At 40.9% G+C, this 21,651-nt stretch overlaps 1 protein-coding gene across 1 annotated transcript in view; it reads left to right on the plus strand.

The window, feature by feature from the left end:
* Nucleotides 1-21,651, plus strand: part of LOC122799664 (melanotransferrin-like) — a 560,015-nt gene that overhangs the window by 218,827 nt on the left and 319,537 nt on the right. Inside the window, exons 6-7 of the mRNA XM_044068867.1 lie at nt 5,865-5,929; nt 19,344-19,492. Coding sequence (XP_043924802.1) covers nt 5,865-5,929; nt 19,344-19,492 — 214 coding nt within the window. The remainder of the gene's footprint in view (nt 1-5,864; nt 5,930-19,343; nt 19,493-21,651) is intronic.

The following is a 21,651-nucleotide window of genomic DNA, read 5'->3' on the forward strand; positions in this document are numbered from 1 at the left end:
GCTGGGAACAAGACAGACCAATGAAAGGAGCAACTGTAATAACGTCTGATGCTGGGAACAAGACAGACCAATGAAAGGAGCAACTGTAATAACGTCTGATGCTGGGAACAAGACAGACCAATGAAAGGAGCAACTGTAATAACGTCTGATGCTGGGAACAAGACAGACCAATGAAAGGAGCAACTGTAATAACGTCTGATGCTGGGAACAAGACAGACCAATGAAAGGAGCAACTGTAATAACGTCTGATGCTGGGAACAAGACAGACCAATGAAAGGAGCAACTGTAATAATGTCTGATGCTGGGAACAAGACAGACCAATGAAAGGAGCAACTGTAATAACGTCTGATGCTGGGAACAAGACAGACCAATGAAAGGAGCAACTGTAATAACGTCTGATGCTGGGAACAAGACAGACCAATGAAAGGAGCAACTGTAATAACGTCTGATGCTGGGAACAAGACAGACCAATGAAAGGAGCAACTGTAATAACGCCTGATGCTGGGAACAAGACAGACCAATGAAAGGAGCAAATGTAATAACGTCTGATGCTGGGAACAAGACAGACCAATGAAAGGAGCAAGTGTAATAACGCCTGATGCTGGGAACAAGACAGACCAATGAAAGGAGCAACTGTAATAACGTCTGATGCTGGGAACAAGACAGACCAATGAAAGGAGCAACTGTAATAACGTCTGATGCTGGGAACAAGACAGACCAATGAAAGGAGCAACTGTAATAACGTCTGATGCTGGGAACAAGACAGACCAATGAAAGGAGCACCTGTAATAACGTCTGATGCTGGGAACAAGACAGACCAATGAAAGGAGCAACTGTAATAACGTCTGATGCTGGGAACAAGACAGACCAATGAAAGGAGCAACTGTAATAACGTCTGATGCTGGGAACAAGACAGACCAATGAAAGGAGCAACTGTAATAACGCCTGATGCAGGGAACAAGACAGACCAATGAAAGGAGCAACTGTAATAACGTCTGATGCTGGGAACAAGACAGACCAATGAAAGGAGCAACTGTAATAACGTCTGATGCTGGGAACAAGACAGACCAATGAAAGGAGCAACTGTAATAATGTCTGATGCTGGGAACAAGACAGACCAATGAAAGGAGCAACTGTAATAACGTCTGATGCTGGGAACAAGACAGACCAATGAAAGGAGCAACTGTAATAACGTCTGATGCTGGGAACAAGACAGACCAATGAAAGGAGCACCTGTAATAACGCCTGATGCTGGGAACAAGACAGACCAATGAAAGGAGCAACTGTAATAACATCTGATGCTGGGAACAAGACAGACCAATGAAAGGAGCAACTGTAATAACGTCTGATGCTGGGAACAAGACAGACCAATGAAAGGAGCAACTGTAATAACATCTGATGCTGGGAACAAGACAGACCAATGAAAGGAGCAACTGTAATAACGTCTGATGCTGGGAACAAGACAGACCAATGAAAGGAGCAAATGTAATAACGCCTGATGCTGGGAACAAGACAGACCAATGAAAGGAGCAACTGTAACAACATCTGATGCTGGGAACAAGACAGACCAATGAAAGGAGCAACTGTAACAACATCTGATGCTGGGAACAAGACCGACCAATGAAAGGAGCAACTGTAATAACGTCTGATGCTGGGAACAAGACAGACCAATGAAAGGAGCAACTGTAATAACGTCTGATGCTGGGAACAAGACAGACCAATGAAAGGAGCAACTGTAATAACGTCTGATGCTGGGAACAAGACAGACCAATGAAAGGAGCAACTGTAATAACGTCTGATGCTGGGAACAAGACAGACCAATGAAAGGAGCAACTGTAATAACGTCTGATGCTGGGAACAAGACAGACCAATGAAAGGAGCAACTGTAATAACGTCTGATGCTGGGAACAAGACAGACCAATGAAAGGAGCAACTGTAATAACGCCTGATGCTGGGAACAAGACAGACCAATGAAAGGAGCAACTGTAATAACGTCTGATGCTGGGAACAAGACAGACCAATGAAAGGAGCAACTGTAATAACGTCTGATGCTGGGAACAAGACAGACCAATGAAAGGAGCAACTGTAATAACGTCTGATGCTGGGAACAAGACAGACCAATGAAAGGAGCAACTGTAATAACGTCTGATGCTGGGAACAAGACAGACCAATGAAAGGAGCAACTGTAATAACGTCTGATGCAAGGAACAAGACAGACCAATGAAAGGAGCACCTGTAATAACGTCTGATGCTGGGAACAAGACAGACCAATGAAAGGAGCAACTGTAATAACGTCTGATGCTGGGAACAAGACAGACCAATGAAAGGAGCAACTGTAATAACGTCTGATGCTGGGAACAAGACAGACCAATGAAAGGAGCAACTGTAATAACGTCTGATGCTGGGAACAAGACAGACCAATGAAAGGAGCACCTGTAATAACATCTGATGCTGGGAACAAGACAGACCAATGAAAGGAGCAGATGTAATAACGTCTGATGCTGGGAACAAGACAGACCAATGAAAGGAGCACCTGTAATAACATCTGATGCTGGGAACAAGACAGACCAATGAAAGGAGCAACTGTAATAACGTCTGATGCTGGGAACAAGACCGACCAATGAAAGGAGCAACTGTAATAATGTCTGATGCTGGGAACAAGACAGACCAATGAAAGGAGCAGATGTAATAACGTCTGATGCTGGGAACAAGACAGACCAATGAAAGGAGCACCTGTAATAATGTCTGATGCTGGGAACAAGACAGACCAATGAAAGGAGCAACTGTAATAACGTCTGATGCTGGGAACAAGACAGACCAATGAAAGGAGCAACTGTAATAATGTCTGATGCTGGGAACAAGACAGACCAATGAAAGGAGTAACTGTAATAATGTCTGATGCTGGGAACAAGACAGACCAATGAAAGGAGCAACTGTAATAACGTCTGATGCTGGGAACAAGACAGACCAATGAAAGGAGCACCTGTAATAACATCTGATGCTGGGAACAAGACAGTCCAATGAAAGGAACAACTGTAATAACGTCTGATGCTGGGAACAAGACAGACCAATGAAAGGAGCACCTGTAATAACGTCTGATGCTGGGAACAAGACAGACCAGTGGGACAGGGATTATTGACCAAACAGAGATTCTAGCTGAATTGCTGGTGAGGAGCTGTGGCCAAAAAGTGGTCAGTGCTTATCATGGCAATAACCCTAAGGCCTGCTTTTAGAAGCCAGTACTTAGGGAAGCCATCAGGATAAATAGAGACTTTCTGTACAGTGTAGACAGAGGGGCTCTGATCTGTCTGATAATATCACCAAGGCAGAAAGGCATTAACAATGGCAGTCACCAGAGTCAAGTCCCATGTGTTGGAGAAGTTCGGCAAGGTCATGTGACCTTCAGCTTTCAGACAGCTTCAAACAGGCTGGCAAAGCTCCCTATTACTTTGTAGGTGAGGCCAAATGCTGCACAATATGTTCTCAGTAGGGACAGAATGGTGACATTGTTGAGAGGTAGAGAAACTCCCAGGGGAATTCCTAAATTCAGAGGACATGCCCTCCCTTGAGGATGCAGTAGTCAAAGCAGATAGTAGAACTGGATCTGCATCATTAGATGAGTTTATATAGTTCTGCGGTGGCTAGGAGGAGTGGCTATGCTTCATCAGGAATATTGAAGGTGCTGGAAGTTGTTAGGGTGTTGTGCTCAGCATTATTTATTTATTAGCATTTCTTTACCAGGATATTCTAGCAGGTTTTTTTTTGTGGTAAACCCCTTTTCAGCAAAGGCCCAGGGAGCAAAGCTCCGCATTCCATTTATTCATAGTTACAGGTAAGATAAATCAAAGAAAAAAAAATGCCGCACTAGAAAACAACAGAGTTTGTTGAATTAATGACTCTGTTGTTTTCTAGTGCGGCATTTTTTAAAATTTTTCTCTGAGTTTAACAATTATGCTGATTGTGGTTTTGGGTATTCTAGATAAGATAAATCAGCTTACAATAATGAATTCAGTATGAAATTATTGAAGAGGAAATAAACATTAAGGCAAGAAAATAGGGCAGTATTTACCAGAATGATGAGAACTTAAAATATTATTATAAAGCATAAATAGCACATAAGGAGATTTATACATTTTGTTAAGATTTGTATTCAGTACTATAAATATTAACATCAGAATTATACTTTTACTTGGGATATTGCACATGTACATAAAAAAAAACAAAAAAATGTATGAGTATATTAAAATGGTAAACATAGAATGTTGTAAGACAAATTATAGAACACTGACACCATCTATAGGGTGTGAGGACAGTGTTAGTGAGGAGTGTTATAATGTGAAGGGTACGATAGTTATAATGTGAAGGGTACAATATTTAAAAGGGAAAGGGAGTATTGTAGAGGGGGTGAGTTCTTTAAGGGAGAAATATTTAAAGGAGATAAAGATTGGTTCCAGCAAATAAGGGAAGAAAGGTAGAAGTAGTTTTAAGGAGTAACAAATGGTTGAGTGACTAGAGTTGTGGGAGGTAAAAGGCATCAGGAAGGTAAGAGGAAGATGTAAAGATGTACGGAGTTGGAGGGCGTGGGGAGTTATTTGAGTTTAAGGGATCAGTCAGGAGTTAGCATGCATTTTCAGTGTTGATTGAAAGTAGGAGACAGTATCTCTGAATTAACAGATTGGGGTAGTAGTTCCCATTTTTCAGAAGTAGACAGTTATGGGCTATCAGCCTCAATGAAAAGGAGAGGTGATCCAGTAGCAGCTCTCCTGATTCAGGAAGGTCAGTGTGGGTTCACATCTGGCTGTAGTGACAGTGAAATGGGGAGTACAGTCATGTGGTAAAGCATTTGGCTGCAGATCAAAAGGTCCCTGGTCCAAATCCTGGTAGGATGACTTTTTTGTGGGGTTTGATTTAGCATAATGATTAAGGTTTTTATCTCATAGATACAAGGTGCAGGATTCGAATCTCACCTTTGAAATGAAATTGGCTAGGCTTAAAATGTCATGCAAAGGCAGTCAGCCTAGTACTTACCTATGAACCTATGAATAGTGGGATCGTCTGTTTCTCTTGCACAGATGTTTAAGGGGGCATAAGTGCTGGACAACATTGTCTACATGAGTTTTGTGGACTTGGAGAAGGTGTATAACTGAACCTCAGACTGTCTTGAGGGAAGTGCCACATCAGTAGGGCTGATTCCATGTGCTGTTTAGTCCTTTATTTGAGTGTTGTGTCATCATTCTTAGCATTAAGTTGAATATATTCAAAGTAGGCAAAGGGCACCAACAATGGTGAGTCTGTCTAATGCATTCAAAGTAGGCAAAGGGCACCAACAATGGTGAGTCTGTCTATCCTCCTGTTTGTGATTTTCATGTGTAGGGGCAGACATTGACAGAGCACACAGTCGCTGCAGCTGCAGCTCCTCCCAGCAGGACTTAGTATTGATATCTCTGCAGAAGTACAGACATTGGAAGAGATCACAGATACTTCAGCCTCAGCATCTTCCAGCAGGGCTCAATATAGGTAATAATACACTGACTGCATAGACCTCACAGCTACTGCAGTCGCAGTTGCTTCCAGCAGGGGTCACTGTAGGCAATAACACAGTGGCAATGACTGCATGAAGCTCACAGCTACTGCAGTTCCAGTCTCTTCCTGCAGAGGTCACCACAGGCCTATAATGGTGCAGAAGCACCTTCTGTTGATGGAAACAGACATAATCTAATGCAGTTATGTGCTCTCTGCAGGTATAATTTTGTTCTGTTAAAATAATCCATTTGATAAAAGAATGTTTGCTCATAGCAGAAGTGATAGCAGATGCACTGATATTTTAATGTTGTAAGCTAATGAATGCTTCCTTTTTCATACAGCTGCCTGAGGAATGGTGATGCAGATGTGGCATTTCTTGATCACATGGCAATCAACAATGTTACAGGTAAGAAAACAATATTTAACATAAAACTGCAGCTTTTTCTTGGGCTGTGTGTGAACATACAGCAGCAATTTCTGAGTTGTGCATCTGACACTGACAAAAATAACAACCAGTTGCTCTCATCACAGCTTTCTTTACACAGCTTATCCATCATTAGAAGTAAAACATATGACTAGTAAGCTAAGACTAAGTGTAGTCAATGTGCAGAGTGTTGTAGTCTTCATCAACTGTTAAGAACCGGGCAGGAGCACAAGTCAGCGGATCCTGGTTGTGTGTTCTGACGGAATAACGCTGAGCGGTATTTCACTATTATCTCAGAAATGCTGTCCTGCTAAATTCATTCTTCTGAACTGCTAACTGAACGGAAGAGTTCTGAAAATGTGAATGCAAGGGACAGCCCCCACCTATGGTACATTCACTTATATGGAACGATAACTGGCGCATGCTGGAGGAGAACAGCCTTAGTCGTGCACTTATTACAGCTCAGTTAATTTGCCAGTTAGAAATCAGAAAGGAAGCAGATCTGATGTTGCACTTCTGTGCCAGTAGGGTTACCTTATCATGTCCCCTGTGGTGGGGGTACAGGAGGTTGCTACTGACAGAATGAAGGCCTGTTATCCACAAATGGTACATTCTCCAGTCCCAGTCCCACCTTTCTGCTAGAGTAATGGGAATGCTGTCAGAGGCCCACCTGCTGTTAGTGTCCTTCAGATGTCCTTCTATATATGCTGAGCCACACACCAAAGTCCATGATTATTACTCTATCCACCTGCCACTGAAGTGGTTCTTCCTGGAAAAAAACAAAACTTCAAATCACTGTGAAAAACAATTTGTACATTTGTAATACTGGGATCACTTTGTGGTCAAAAACTTAGTTCATATCCTGTTATTCTTTCCCTCTGATTTTGAAGTTTAGTTCTGAAGAGCTCCCACCGCTGCTAGTTTCAAGAAGGCACCCAACCCCTTTCCATGTAGTTCTTAGGCATACATGTCTAGATTTTCACAGATTCCCCAGGTTTTTCCCTCCTATTTTTGTTTTGTTCCTGATAAAATGTGTGGTTTTCTGGCTAATCATTGAGGATTGAAGTCAATAAACAATTGCGTTTCAGACTTCATCTCCTTCCAAAAATGCATACTAATGTAAACTATGTTATTCTAGCAACTAATATTTAAAAGATGTCCCTAATTTTGGGCCTTTATTTTTGACTTTGTTCAGAATTCTTGTGCTAAGTGGTTGGGAAGTATACTGTTGGACCTGGCCATTGGACAACTGGTTCTCCAGCCTTTTTCCTCCTATTTTCCTCATGGAAAATCTAGGTTTACCACTGGAACTGAAGCCACTGTGCTGTCTTTTTCATGCTCCCTTCCCAAAGAAAGTTTAGATTTACCACTTTTCTTACATATCCCCTATGGAGTCACTTTCTGCCATTACCTGCCCATCCTAACAGATGACATGAAAATATACACTGTTCCTTCCAGATGGACTTAGCATTCAAAAGTGCTTCATTCCATAACAAATCAAATTTACTCTTCAGTTTCTCAGACTTTCAACTCCACCGGCGCACATTTTTTAACAATTCCTCATTGCAGCCTTGCAGCTTTAAGTACCAATTAAATAGCCATAAAGTTTCCAAGCATCTGAAGGTGAGTTTGTGTTGATTCTGTATTTACCAAATTTGATGGGCAGTCCAAAGAACAGCAGGGCTGATGGGCAAACTTCTATTAGACAGTTTAAAAAGAAGCCATGTGACATTGGAGCCAGAGCTACTGAATCGGCATGACATGCCTGACGCTGTCTTCCTACAGACAGATTATGTAGAGGTTTATAGGTTCATAAGTAAGTACTAGGCTAGCTGCTCTCATGGGCCATTTTAAGCCTAATAATCTCCCTTTTAAGGGTGAGAATCAAGCTCTGTATTTTGTATCTGTGAGGTGACCACCTTAACCATTATATCCACCCCCAACCCGAAGTGAATGAAAACATGAACAGCGCTGAAAAACGGGAATAAACTAGTGATTGTTTACAGGTGTCCAGGTGTCAATAATTAGCTTTCCAATATTGTCAAACAGCATTTTTATGTTTTACTGATTTTTTTTTTTTTTTTTTACATCAAACAAAATTTTAGTCAAAGAAGTTTACAAAAAGCCCCCCCCCACTCAAACATTTTTGCAGGGATGCCAATCTGCGAGGCTTCGGTAGGTGTGGTGGGAAATCAGTTAATCAGCAGAAAGTGCCAGCAGCCTCACTGCACAGTCGCTCAGTCAGTCTCAGCATACAGTTTCACTGATATGCCTGTACAGTCAGTCAGGCTCGGCATACACTGTCTCCAGTCTCCATGTACAGGAAGTTCATCTCAGTGTACTATATCACCAATATCATGGTGCAGCAGTCAGTCTGCATCTGCATGTAGTGTCCCCTGTACTTCCAGTACAGTCAGTCAGCATGCATTGTCACCATCCTTCCTGTGCAGTCAGAATACAATGTCACATTGTTCCTGCAGCCAGCATACAGTGTTACAGCATTCAGTATCACCAATCTCCCTGTATTGTCTGCATACAATGCCACCAACCTTACTGTACAGGTAGCATATAGAGTCACCAACTTTGCAGTACCATCAGCATACAGTGTCACTAATCTCCCTGTATGGTCCGCATACGAAGCCACCAACCTTACTGTACAGTCAGCATATAGAGTCACCAACTTCCCAGTACTATCAGCATACAGTGTCACTAATCTCTATGTATGATCTGCATACAATGCTACCAACCTTACTGTACAGTCAGCATATAGAGTCGCCAACTTCCCAGTACCATAACATACAGTGTCACTAATCTCCCTGTATGGTCTGCATACAATGCTACTAACCGTACTGTACAGTCAACATATAGAGTCGCCAACTTCCCAGTGACATCAGCATACAGTGTCACTAATCTCCTTGAACAGCCAACATACAGTGTCAACAGCCTCCCTGTGCCATCAGCATACAGTGTCAACAGCCTTCCTGTGCCATCAGCATACAGTGTCAACAACCTCAGTGAACCGGTATGCAGTGTCATCAGTCTTTTTGAACAGTTAGCACACAGTGCCACCAATTTTCCTGTAGTCAGCATATAGTGTCATCTGTTTCATAGTACTGTCAGCATACAGTGTCACTGACCTCCCTGTACAGTCAGCCTCAGCATACAGTTCCACTGATCTCCCTGTACAGTCAGTTCCTCTCAGTGTAATATGTTGCCTTGTCCTGTACAGTCAGTCAGTCAGCATGGAGTGTCACAAGCCTCAATGTACCACTAGCATATGGTGTTATCATCCTTGTTGTACACACCGCGTACAGTGTCACCAACCTTCTTGAACAATCGATATACAGTGTCATCAATCTTTTTGAACAGTCAGAGTACAGTGCCACCAATTTTCCTGTAGTCAGCATGTAGTGTCATCAACTTCACTAAACCATCAGCATACAGTGTTGTCAACCTTCTTGTACAGTAAGCATATAGCACCCCCAACTCTCTCATGCCATTAGCATACAGAGTCACCAACCTCCCTGTACAGCCACAATACAGTGTCACCAGCCTCCCTGTACAGTCACAATACAGTGTCACCAACCTCCCTGTACAGTCAAAAAACTGTCACCGACCTCCCTGTACAGTCACCATACATTGTCAACAAACTCCCTGTACAGTCAGAAAACAGTGTCAACAACCTCCCTGTAAAGTCACCATGCATTGTCACACTGTCAGTACCCTGCTTGTACAGTAAGCATACAGTGTCACCAATGTCTCTGTTCAGTCAGTCTCAGCAAACAGCTTCATGTTAGGCAGACTTTTAGATTCAGGCTACTAGTCAGTAAGCAGTAAGCACACTGATAGTACATTTGGTTGAAGTAATTTTCTACTTTGACATCTTTTTTTAAGGCACATTGTTAAAGGAGCAAAACTCATATTTAGACACAGATAAATTTATAGTTCATTAAAAGCTGTATTTCCCCTTCTGATTGTTTTATTGAGGTACTAAGCATTTAAAACAGATTTGACCTCAATGAGTTTTCACCATCTGAGGCCATATTGTTGAACTTGTGACATTATCATTTATCTTTTGGTAACATGTCATGATATTACAGAAAAAATTATGATTCCTGGTAGAAAGTGTCACTCGTCCTTGGTTATAAGTCAAGATGAACAGGTGAGGTAGTTCATTTATATAGGTTCATAGGTTCATAGGTGTGTTCTAGGCTAATGGCCCTGGAGTCTTTACAAGTCTAGCCCATAGGATTATTCTGGCATCATGCCACCCGACCTTAGTTCCCAGTGCCTCTGTCACGTAGAGCCACTGGAGTGATCCCCGGGGTGAATTTTCTATTTCCCATCCACTCATCAAGAGTTCTCTTGAAGAGGGCCAGTGTGGTGCTCTGTTTGACATGTATGGGAAGTCTATTCCATAGCATGGGCAGTCTCTGGGTTATGAACCTGTCCCTCCAGCATGTTCTGTTGATTGTGGTAATGAGGTTGAGGTCTCTGGAGCATGTAGTGTGGAGGGATTGGGATTTCTTTAGATGTAGCATTTCTAACAGAGCTGGGTCAGACATGGCTTTGTAAGTCAAGCAAAGATCACCTCTAAGTAGGTGATATGAGACAGAGAATAGTTGGAGTTTTTTGAGTCTGTCCATATAGGACAAGTGTTTAAGGCCTAGGATCCTCTTTGTCAGGTACTTTTGCGGCCTCTCCATTTGTTGCAGGTGTCTAGTGAGGTACATGCCAAAATGGGGCATTGTATGGAATTTAGTGCTAGTAAAAACCAATATACCACAAACGAAGCACTAAAGGAAATAAGGCTGCAGGCACAATACGAAGGATTTATTCAGGAAACACAAACATAAATGCTGGAACAACTCCACACTGCGTTTTCGTTCCACAATTGACTTCATCAGACAACCTAACCCTCACAAATCCCCTCTCTTAAATACATCCACCACATTCAATTAACCCAAAATTAACATCCAATTAATTAACTTGAGGTGTTCATAATAAACTGTGATTTAAGTTGAAATAAAATAAAAGAAACATACATCTAATCACACAAATGAATAAAGCATTAATAAAAATAGATTATAATGTAAATCTAAGTGTAATCTTCACTTCTAACACTCTAATTAGCATGATAAAGCCTACAAATATATTTATAAAAAATATATATAGTAGTTATAAACACATAAATAATGCAAAGTCTGCTTTCATGTTTCAATAATAACTAAGAATACATAAACAGTAATTGGCGCCATCAAGTGGATAAAACAAGATTACACTTAGATTTACATTATAATCTATTTTTATTAATGCTTTATTCATTTGTGTGATTAGATGTATGTTTCTTTTATTTTATTTCAACTTAAATCACAGTTTATTATGAACACCTCAAGTTAATTAATTGGATGTTAATTTTGGGTTAATTGAATGTGGTGGATGTATTTAAGAGAGGGGATTTGTGAGGGTTAGGTTGTCTGATGAAGTCAATTGGAAACGAAACGCAGTGGAGTTGTTCCAGCGTTTATGTTTTTGTGTTTCCTGAATAAATCCTTTGTATTGTGCCTGCAGCCTTATTTCCTTTAGTGCTTCGTTTGTGGTAAAATGGGGCATTGTACTTGATGACTGGCCTAATGAGGAAAGAGTAGAGGGAGACAATGACCTCTTTCTTCCTGGATGCAAAACCCTTAGTAATGAGATGTGCCACATAGGACTTTCTGACCATAGTGGCAATGTGGTGGCCAAAAGAGAGGTTGCTGTCAATCTGTGTTCCCAGATCTCTCTTAATGCCTTTTGTGTTCAGTGGACTACCATCGATGTGATAATTTTTGGGAATTGGGTTTTTCCCCAAAGGGGATGACAACACATTTTTTGGCATTGAGCTTAAGGCCATGGTTCTGACACCAGTCTTTGGTCTCAATGAGACCTTTCTGTAGGATGTCAACATCACTTGGGGAGTTAATAATAGCTCCCAACTTGCAATTGTCTGTGAACTTTGTCAGATAGAGTCCCTTCGTGTTGGCTTGGAGTTCAGAGAAGTAGATACCAAACAGGAGAGGATCCAGGACTGAACCCTGTTGACTCCACTCATGACTGGTCAGCAGTCTGGCTTTGAGTCAGCTACTTTCACACTGTGGGTTCTATCTGTGAGCCAGTTTGCAACCCACCTGGTGATATAGAGGTTGATGCCTAGCGTAGTGAGTTTTTCTATGATTCCCTGACTCGGGAATGGTATCAAAGGCCTTGGCCAGATAAAGGTAGGCTGTATGAACCACCTTGCCTTCATCCACAGCTCTGGGGACTGACTCAAAGAAGTTGACCAAGTTGAGCAGGCATGATCTACCCTTCACAAAACCAAACTGTGTGAGATCCAGAGTTTGGAAATTTCCTATATCCTTGTTTATTAGGCCCATGATAATGTGTTCCATAGCTTTGCATATCAGACTCATCAGGCTAATGGAGGAATAGTTCCCAGGGTCTGTAGTCGCTCCTCCTTTGTGGAGAGGGATGACTATAGCAGTGCAACATTTGAAAGGGACAAAGCCTGAGGTGAGGCTGTGATTGAACAGGGCACACAGGTAAGGTGCCAGTTTACTCTGTAGTTCATGTAGAACACAGCCAGGAATATTGTTAGGTCCCATAGACACTGTATTCTTGGCCTTGGACAGTGCTGTTTTAACCTGTGCAGCAGTAATACTGGGTGCCTGGCAATCTACTGGTATTGTGATTGGTCCTTTGGGGGGAGAGAGGGGTAAAGTTGGCACTGAATCTGTCGGCCAATATATTGGCAATATCTGTTGGCTCAATATAGGAGGTGCCATTGTGCAGTAGCTCAGAGCAAACCTGGGTATTGCCGTGGAGATTCTTTCCATAACTATGGATGGCTTTGTGGTTGTCTTTACTATCTGCTGCAATTCTGTTTTCATAGCTAGCTTTAGAGGATTTGATGAGGGATCTCAACTTTTTGTTGAGGCTGATAAGGGAGATTTTCCAGTCTTGGGACTTCACCTTATTCCGCATCAGTTTCCTCCTTCTGTTGTAGAGTTTGTTTATGGCAGGGGAACACCAGATTTGGCTTCTTTTTTTTGGAGGAGAGCATCTTCATTCTATTGGGTGTGGCGAGATCCTTGCATTTGTGTACATGTTCGTACAGTGCATTGGTGTATGATTCGGCGGTCATGCAACTATTCTCCATTTGCATGGATGCCATGAAGTTAGCCACCTCTGTTTTTAGGAGCCCAAAGTTAGCTTTGGAGAAGTTTTTCATGGTGGTTCATGGTGCGGGGGGTGGGGTGGGGGGTGGGAGGGATGTGGACTTCCAAGGTGATTAGTTTGTGGCTGGATCTAACCAGGGAGGAGTTGACTGTTGGTGTAGAGCAATGGTCGCCCATGTTAGTAATGACCAGGTCAAGGCTGTTGCTACCTCCAGTGGGGGTAAGAACGAGCTGGTCCAGGGCATTGGAATTAATGAATTCCGGGAAATGTTGGGCAAGTATATGCTTTATTACATAGAAACACATCAGGATAGATAGCAACAATACAAAATATAAGCAAACTGATTAACTGACAGACTACACAGAAGTGCATGCTTATTACAAAATGGCAGTCAGGCTTGCACGTGCTCAGTATTTATACACTTGTGCAAGCCCATGGAAAGCTTCTTAAAGGTATACATACATAATGATCTACATCTTCCCTGTTTAGTGAATTGCCCACAATATAGTGACATTTGGAAAAGGCATGCAGTTATACAGACAGTAAGAAATAAACACAGCGTTCATATCCAAGTTGTCGTGTATCTGAAACATGGTCTGGAAATGCGACCTGATATAGTGATATAGCAATTAGAACCGGTTTTAGCACCAGGGACCGTTATCAGTGAACAATCTGTTTCTGGAGTTTTGGAAATCTTCTCAGGAACAGGGATATTTACTGGAATGTCGTCTGGAAATGAAACCCTGGATAACTCACGCTGAGATCTAGAGTCTTCCTCTTAGGTATGATGCTGCAACGCAGACTAAGGCACCGGTACCAAATGTTTCAGAGTCTGCCTAAATTCAACTCCTTGTGATTTCATAATGTACAATCTTGGTTCTGGACATAAATTTTTCATGACTCCAATCCGATCAAAACCTTTGGATGTCTGCATCCTCACTATCTCCCCTTCTCGTAATGGATTGAGCAGTTTGCTGGACGTATCATAATAAGATTTCTGGGATAAGCGCTTTCACTGATCTGTTGTTCTTGACACATAGAACCAATAGATTATGGCTGATTGGTAGTGTGATTCTGGTTTGCCTTGACAGAGTCTCTGTGCAGGTGAACCAAGATGCTTATCACAAGAAATATTTCTAAGATTCAAGAGATTCAGGAAAACATCACTATTGCCTTGTTTTGACTTCTCTAGTAACTGTTTTGCACTTTGAATTGCACGTTCTGCCAAACCATTAAAGTGTGGTACTCAGGGCTACTTGTAACATAAATAAAATCCCACTCTTCAGCAAATCATTTGAACTGCTGGCTTGTAAACTGTGCACCATTGTCAGAAGTAACTTTGTGCGGACTACCATGGACTGCAAAATGACGTTTCATCTTAGTAATGACTGTACTGGATGCTAGATTAGGAAGGAGGTCGATCTTGAACCAATTTGAATAAGAGTCTACTAACACCAAGTAATGTTGACCATTCCATTCGAAAACGTCTGTAGCTACTGTCAACCAATGGAGTTCAGGAATCTGGTTTAGCTGAAGTGGTTCTTTCTGTTGATGTGGCTTAGTACTATTACATACAGAACAAGATGAAAGTACTTTCCTAATGTCCCTTGACATAGAAGGCCAAAATACTAGTCCTCTTACTCTTCTTTTGGTAGAATCAGTTCCTGGGTGTCCACGATGCAAAATAGTAACGTACTCTAGTTGTAAGGAGTTTGGAACAATCACTTTTGGATCTTTCAGGATGGTACCATCATCTGACAAAATCTCATCTCTGTAAGGAAAATAAGGTTGCAGGTCAACTGGTAAACAAGATTGCTTTCATGACCATCCTTGATTGATAAAGTGGTTGAGCTTCTGAAGAACTGGTACTGAGGCTGTATGACTTCTGAGCTCATCAAGATGTGTGGAAGAAAAATTTCTCACTTTCATGACTTCAAAATCAAGTGTCTCATGTTCATGCTGTTCAGTGATATTTCTGGGCGATCTGGATAAAGTACCAGCAAGATAAAGAAGTTTGCCTTTTGTGTAAACAAGATTGAAATTGTACTTTTGCAGTTTGAGCATCTTGCATTGCAATCTGGCAGGAGCCGTATACATAGGCTTTCTCAAAATAGTGACTAGAGGTTGGTAATCAGTTTCAGTCTGGGTAGCTTGACCATAAATATAATCACGGAACTTCGAACATGCAAACACAATTGCCAAAAGCTCTTTCTTGATCTGGGCATACTGCATCTCAATTAGGGTAAGAGCTCTTGATGCATAGGCAACAGGTTGACCATCTTGTAGAATGACTGCAACAAAACCAAACTTCGAAGCATCACATGAAAGAGTAACTGGTTTGAGAACATCATAGTATCTGAGAGTTGGTGGACTGGGAGTTCTCTGTTTCAGGACATCAAATGCTCTTTCATGCTGTTCTAACTGTGACTAGGATACATCTTTACATGTCAGCTCTCTGAGTGGTGCTGAAAGTTGGCTCAAGTCTGGAATGAACTTGCCTAGAAAGTTAAACATAAAAAGAAAACATTGCAGGGCTTGAACATTGTCTGGAGTCTACATCTCAAGAATTGCAGTTTGCTTGGAAGGATCTGGTCATAAGCCAGAATTGATAAACAAATGACCAGCGTAAGTAACTTCTCACAGCCTGAAGTTGCAGTTCTGAGGATTCAGCTTAAGATTCACTTCATGTGCTCTTTCCAGAACTTTCTTGAGGTTTCTGTCATGCTCAGCTTCACCATTACCTCCTACTACAATATCATCTACTATAATAGCACAGGGATACCCAGAAAAAAATAGTTTCATTGCATGCTGGAAGACTTTACTGGCAGAATTTATCCCAAATGGCATTCTCAAAAATTTGTACCTGCCAAAAGGAGTACTGAAAGTGGTTAGCAAGGAGGATTTGTGGTTGAGCTAAATTTGCCAAAATGAACTCTTTGCATCCAAGACAGGAAAAAACAGTGGTATTTGGCATGAGAGCAGGGACTTCTCTGACTGTACGCATTGGATGACAAGGTCTTTTCAGTGCTTTGTTTAAATCTCATGGAGCAATACATATTCTGATATCATCTGAGCTTTTCTTATAAACTACCGCCATGGAGGATACCTATTCAGTAGGTTCAGCAACTGGACAAATCACACCTTGCTGCACAGTTTTATCTAGCTCAGCTTTAGCTCTGTTCTGCATAGCTACTGGAACTTTCTGGGCTGGTCTGACAACTGGGAGGACCTCTGGGTCTAGACTCATGGAATACACAACTGGGAGTTTGCCTAATTTGTCTTCAAAAAGATCAGCATAGATAGAGACGATAGACTGGGCGAAATTAGAACAGTGGTGTTTTAAGCTTACATGGTCGACTTATTAAATGAAAGCAGTCTCATTGTCAAGCTGTCTCTGAGGCCTAATAATGACTGTACGTGCTATTTGACCATGTAAAATTGCAAGTCATTGCACTTCCCAGCAAAATAACATGAAAGCACTACTGAGACTTCGGTTTGAATTGATTCACCACCATAAGCAACAAACTTCACACACTTTGCTAAATCACCCTTCTTACCAGCACATACTCTAGCAAATATTTCTGCTGATATAACATGGCACTTTGAACCTGTGTCAGCTTTGAGCTCTATGGGGCTTCCATTTATCTGAACAGTACAAAATACTTCATTTATTGCCCATAAATCTACTGCATTGACTGTTTCATTAAGCACAGACACACCATCAACATAAAAAAGTAGGGTCACAGCTTTCTAATTGATCAACTTGTCTCTTTGAATGTTCTCTTTTAATAAAAGAATGAGCCTCTTTTGGTTTACAGAATCTTTGGAAATTATTCTACTTTTTACATCTCTGGCATTGCTGACCAAAAGCTAAGCATGTTTTTCTTTTAGACACATTATTACCACCACAATTATGACAGTTGGCTATGAGGCTAGGTGTGGGTACATGCTCTGAGTTTGCTGAGTAAACCTTATGCTTCACTGAGACTGTGTGCACTCTGGAATTTGCCAGAAAGGTACAGGGTTGCCCAGGGACTGTTGCAGGGTTTACAGTTGCTGCCATGTGCTTGGGCCTGTTTCTTCTGTGTTGCATACTATCAACATTGGCCTTACAAAATACTGGAAGCAAGCATTTCTCACTTGTAAGCATATTTGTGTGCTTTTCTGTGAGCTCATATATCTGACAAATCTCTATGGCCTTATTCAAAGTTAAATCACTGTCATGAAGCAAAATATTTCTCACAGCATCATCTTTTATACCACACATGTCTATCTTTTATCAACTCATGCCTTAAATCACCAAATCTGCACGTTTTAGCTTTGAGAAATAAGGCTTTTATATATGCTGCAAAGGTTTCACCAGGCTTTTGATCCTTTGTGTAAAATAAGTGCCTTTCCATTGTAATATTTGTTTGGGGGCTACACATTTCTCTGAATTTACATTTTAAGCACTCAGGTTCTTCCCTGGATTCAGCAGGTACCACTATGTGGCAGATTTCCCCCTCCCCTACATACACAGCAGGCGCATACACAAATGAACACTCTCTTTCTATGGCTTCTGAACCAGTAAAATTAAGCAGAATAAATGCCTTTGTATGTGCATCTTTATCAGAAAATGCTACTTGTATGAAAATACTGTACTCTTGTTCAAACACTCTCCAATTCTCTGCAATATTATTATCAAATACAAGTGAACCCGGTTTTTGAAATCCATATGCCATGCCAACAAATTATTCCAAACACACTGAAAATATGGGTCTTGTAATTATATATGAACATGCACACACAGTCGATACTTTTAATAACATTCAAATGCACAATGAACTCTTTCAAATACTGTATTTTGTGAAATATGCTTTGAAATGGCTGCATTTTGCAAAATAACTATACTGTAATACTGCACAAACTTGTAAACACTTCATACAACTTGGATATCTCAAATATCTTTAATTAATGGGAAAAAGTAACATATAGCGAAAAAATATGGACATTTTCCTTATTTTATACATTTTATGGGATTCAGACATTATTTCAGACATTTTCATAATTATTTCAAAATTTTTTATCAATATTGTCACAGTTTTGGACATTTCATATAACTAGAAACTCGTTTTGAGTGTTCTGAGTGCTTTGTTTTATATTCTTTGAGCAAGAAATCATTTATGTAAGTTTTAATACCTGGAATTCATTTCTGACCTATTTGTTTGGTCAAAATATACGTTCAGTTGGGATGATTCATTCCTCTATATTCCAACAACATGAACTGAGTGCCTCTTGGTCTTGAATCTGGATCCCATTCTGACACCATGTCGCTCTTCCTTGGTTATAAGTCAAGACGAACAGGCAGGGTAGTTCGTTTATATGCTTTATTGCATAGAAACATATCAGGATAGATAGCAACAACACAAAATATAAACAAACTGATTAACTGACAGACAACACAGACCTGCATGCTTACATCTCAACAACTTACTACAGAATGGCAGTCAGGCTTGCACATGCTCAGTATTTATACATATGTGCAAGCCCATGGAAAGCTTCTTAAAGGTATACATACATACTGATCTACAGAAAGTAAGGTATATAGTGTGATTAATTTAATAGTAATCTTAATGGAAAATGCCACACATTCATGAAACTTTACATTGTATTAATTATCAGGAATAACTCTTTGTAGAATATTTATTACATACATATTGAGTTGCACCACATCAATGTTTCCTTTGAGTAGTGGGATCCGACACTAGAAGAGCTTACTGGCAGGAGGGTGAAGGGCTTGATGCTGGATCATTCATTCTAGGAGGGGGAAGTGGGTGGTTTTCCTGCCTGACTATGGCCTTATGTGGAGGCTGGGGGTTCTAACTCAATCAAGTGAAAAGTAAGGGGAAGTGCAGGCAAATGTTATGCAGAATGTGGTGAGCATCTGGTGACAAATGCACACAAACTTCACTGTTATCAGTGCATGTCATGCTGAGAGGGTGGGATTAAGGGTAGTCCATGCTGAGATGGTGGGGTACAGGTAGGCCAAAGCATGCAAGCCTTCCTACTGTAAGTATAATGCCATACTAGGGTACTGCATCTATCATGGGCACAGCACCAGAACAGAAGTGTAACAGTTTTTCATTGTTTTCTCTGAAGTGCCAGTAACTGTTTACTGTGTTTCATATTTTTATACCTACAGATGAAAGCTACATGTTACTTTGTCCAGACGGTTCACAGGCTCCACTGACTGACTTCAGAAACTGCAACCTTGGACAGGGACCAGGTCATGCTATAGTAACAAGGCACACGTTTCGAAGAATTGCTTTAAAGTTCCTAACAGTTAGCCAGGTAACAATTTTTGGTTTTGTTATGTGTGTTCATGAGTTGTGACACAACCCTTCCCTTATTTTATGTATTTTAATTTGTTAACGTAAGTAGGGCGGCCACGGTGGTGCAGTGGTTAGCATTGCCGCCTCACAGCGAGAGGTTCTCTGGTTCAATCCTCGGCTGGGGTGCCTTCTGTGCGGAGTCTGCATGTCCTCCCTGTGGTCGCGGGTTTTTTCCTCGTGCTCTCAAGCCTCCCACATCCCAAAGACATGCTGCAGGTGGATTGGACACTCTAAATTGGCCCTAGGTGTGCATGTGAGTGTGCCTTCTGTGGAAGGTTACGGGGCGCGGGCTGGCAACTCGACACCGTAAAACTCCACTGCCATTCAATGTGCGGACAGGTGATCCGCTGTGGCGACCCCTAACTGGGATAAAGCCGAAAGAAGAAGAAGAAGAAGAAGAATTTGTTAACGTAAGTGAGCTGGTCCTTCTCAACTTTTTGGGCCATGATGTAGGGCATGAAGCATATCAGACTGTGAAATATAGAGACAGACGAACACAGAAAACATCACTTTAACACTGCAGCAGTTCAGATAAGGTAATAAAGTATGTATAAAGAGAGAAACGGCTTCAGGTAAAACCCAGGTGCACAAAACCAAAACTATATATAACCAAAAATACATCGAGGTACCACACAATAGCGTCTTTAATAACACAAAAAATAAATAAGAACAGTGGTGAGCGCTTTCGCAAAACTAATTGCTTCATCAGACAAGAAAATAAAACACTCCATTGCTTATATACAGATGGAACCATTGACAATCACTGATGTCATAGGTCAATTAAAGCATTAAAGCTATATAAAACTTATAAATGTAGAGAAGGCTACATATAGAGAAAACTGCATATAAAAGACACATATAAATGCATATAAAAACTGCATACAAAAACTATATACAAAACTATTGGTAAAAGACCTAAGTAATGTGCATAGATATAAACTCCATAAATACTGTAGCTATGAAAAACATAGATAAAAATAAAGGCTAAAAATCCGTATCTAGTCATAAAATCTATCTACAATATGTATGTATAACTAAAAGTAGTCTATGTCTCTAAAATATGAATAAATGTTATATAAGGTAATAAAGTAATAGCATCTAGTATAACACAGTGATTATTCCATCAGCTTTCTGTTATGTTAAGTTTCTGGATACCTTGAAGCGGTGTTGTTTCTGCCACATGGTACCATTGTTCATCTCCATAATTACTAGGGTACTGAGCACACCAGAACCAGCTGGCTTCATAGTTCTATGATCTGCTAATGACAACTGAACACTCACATACAGTGAGGAGGCCGTAGGCTCATAGCTATGTACTAGCTAACCAAGAAAAAAAATAAAATAAAATAAAAGGATGTAAATAAGGTTAAGATTGTTAGTACTGTTCTTTTTTTGTGGGGAAAGTTTAGAAAATTAAAAAACAAACAAACAATTATTATTGTTATGAAGCAGCCCCCTTATCTTACTTGCCAACCACTGGCAATAAATTGCTTATATATCTATATATATATATATATATATATATATATATATACCGAAGAGCCAAGGCAGTTCCCTTGCGACTAAGCCCCTCTAAGTGCCCAGAGCAAGGAAAGACTACCATTCCCCACTGGAAAGACATAAGTGCAAGGCAGGAAGACTATACAGCACGGCAGCTTCTACCGAAGAGCCAAGGTGGATCACAAATATAAAACTTTTTGTTTGAGACTGCTGTCTGTGGGTCCAAGGTACTCTAAATAATTTCCCTCACGTACCAGGTTTTCTCCCAAATAACAACCTTAGTTGAATACATTAATTCCAGCTAAAAATCCTTAGTTAAACTACCTGCTTTTACAGCTAAATACATACCTAGCTGTGCTTTAAGCTGTTTGACATGGTATAGGTGTAGCCCCGCTCCGCTCTCCCTCGCTTCGCTCCCCTCCCTGCCCCCTATTCCCACCCGCCCCCACTATATCTACATTTATAACCACATAGCCACGCCCCCACCACTCTGCTCCAATCACCTTCTTGCTTAATTAATTATCTCTCTTTGTTCACATCACTCTTCCTCATTCTGCTACTTACACTCTTTAGATTCTACCTGCCTCTCTTCCTCAAACCTTACTTTCCAACAACTGA

The sequence above is a fragment of the Protopterus annectens genome, chromosome 4.part0 (genome assembly GCF_019279795.1).
Source record: "Protopterus annectens isolate FY-2018-M chromosome 4.part0, PAN1.0, whole genome shotgun sequence".
Classification (NCBI taxonomy): Eukaryota; Metazoa; Chordata; order Ceratodontiformes; family Protopteridae; genus Protopterus; species Protopterus annectens.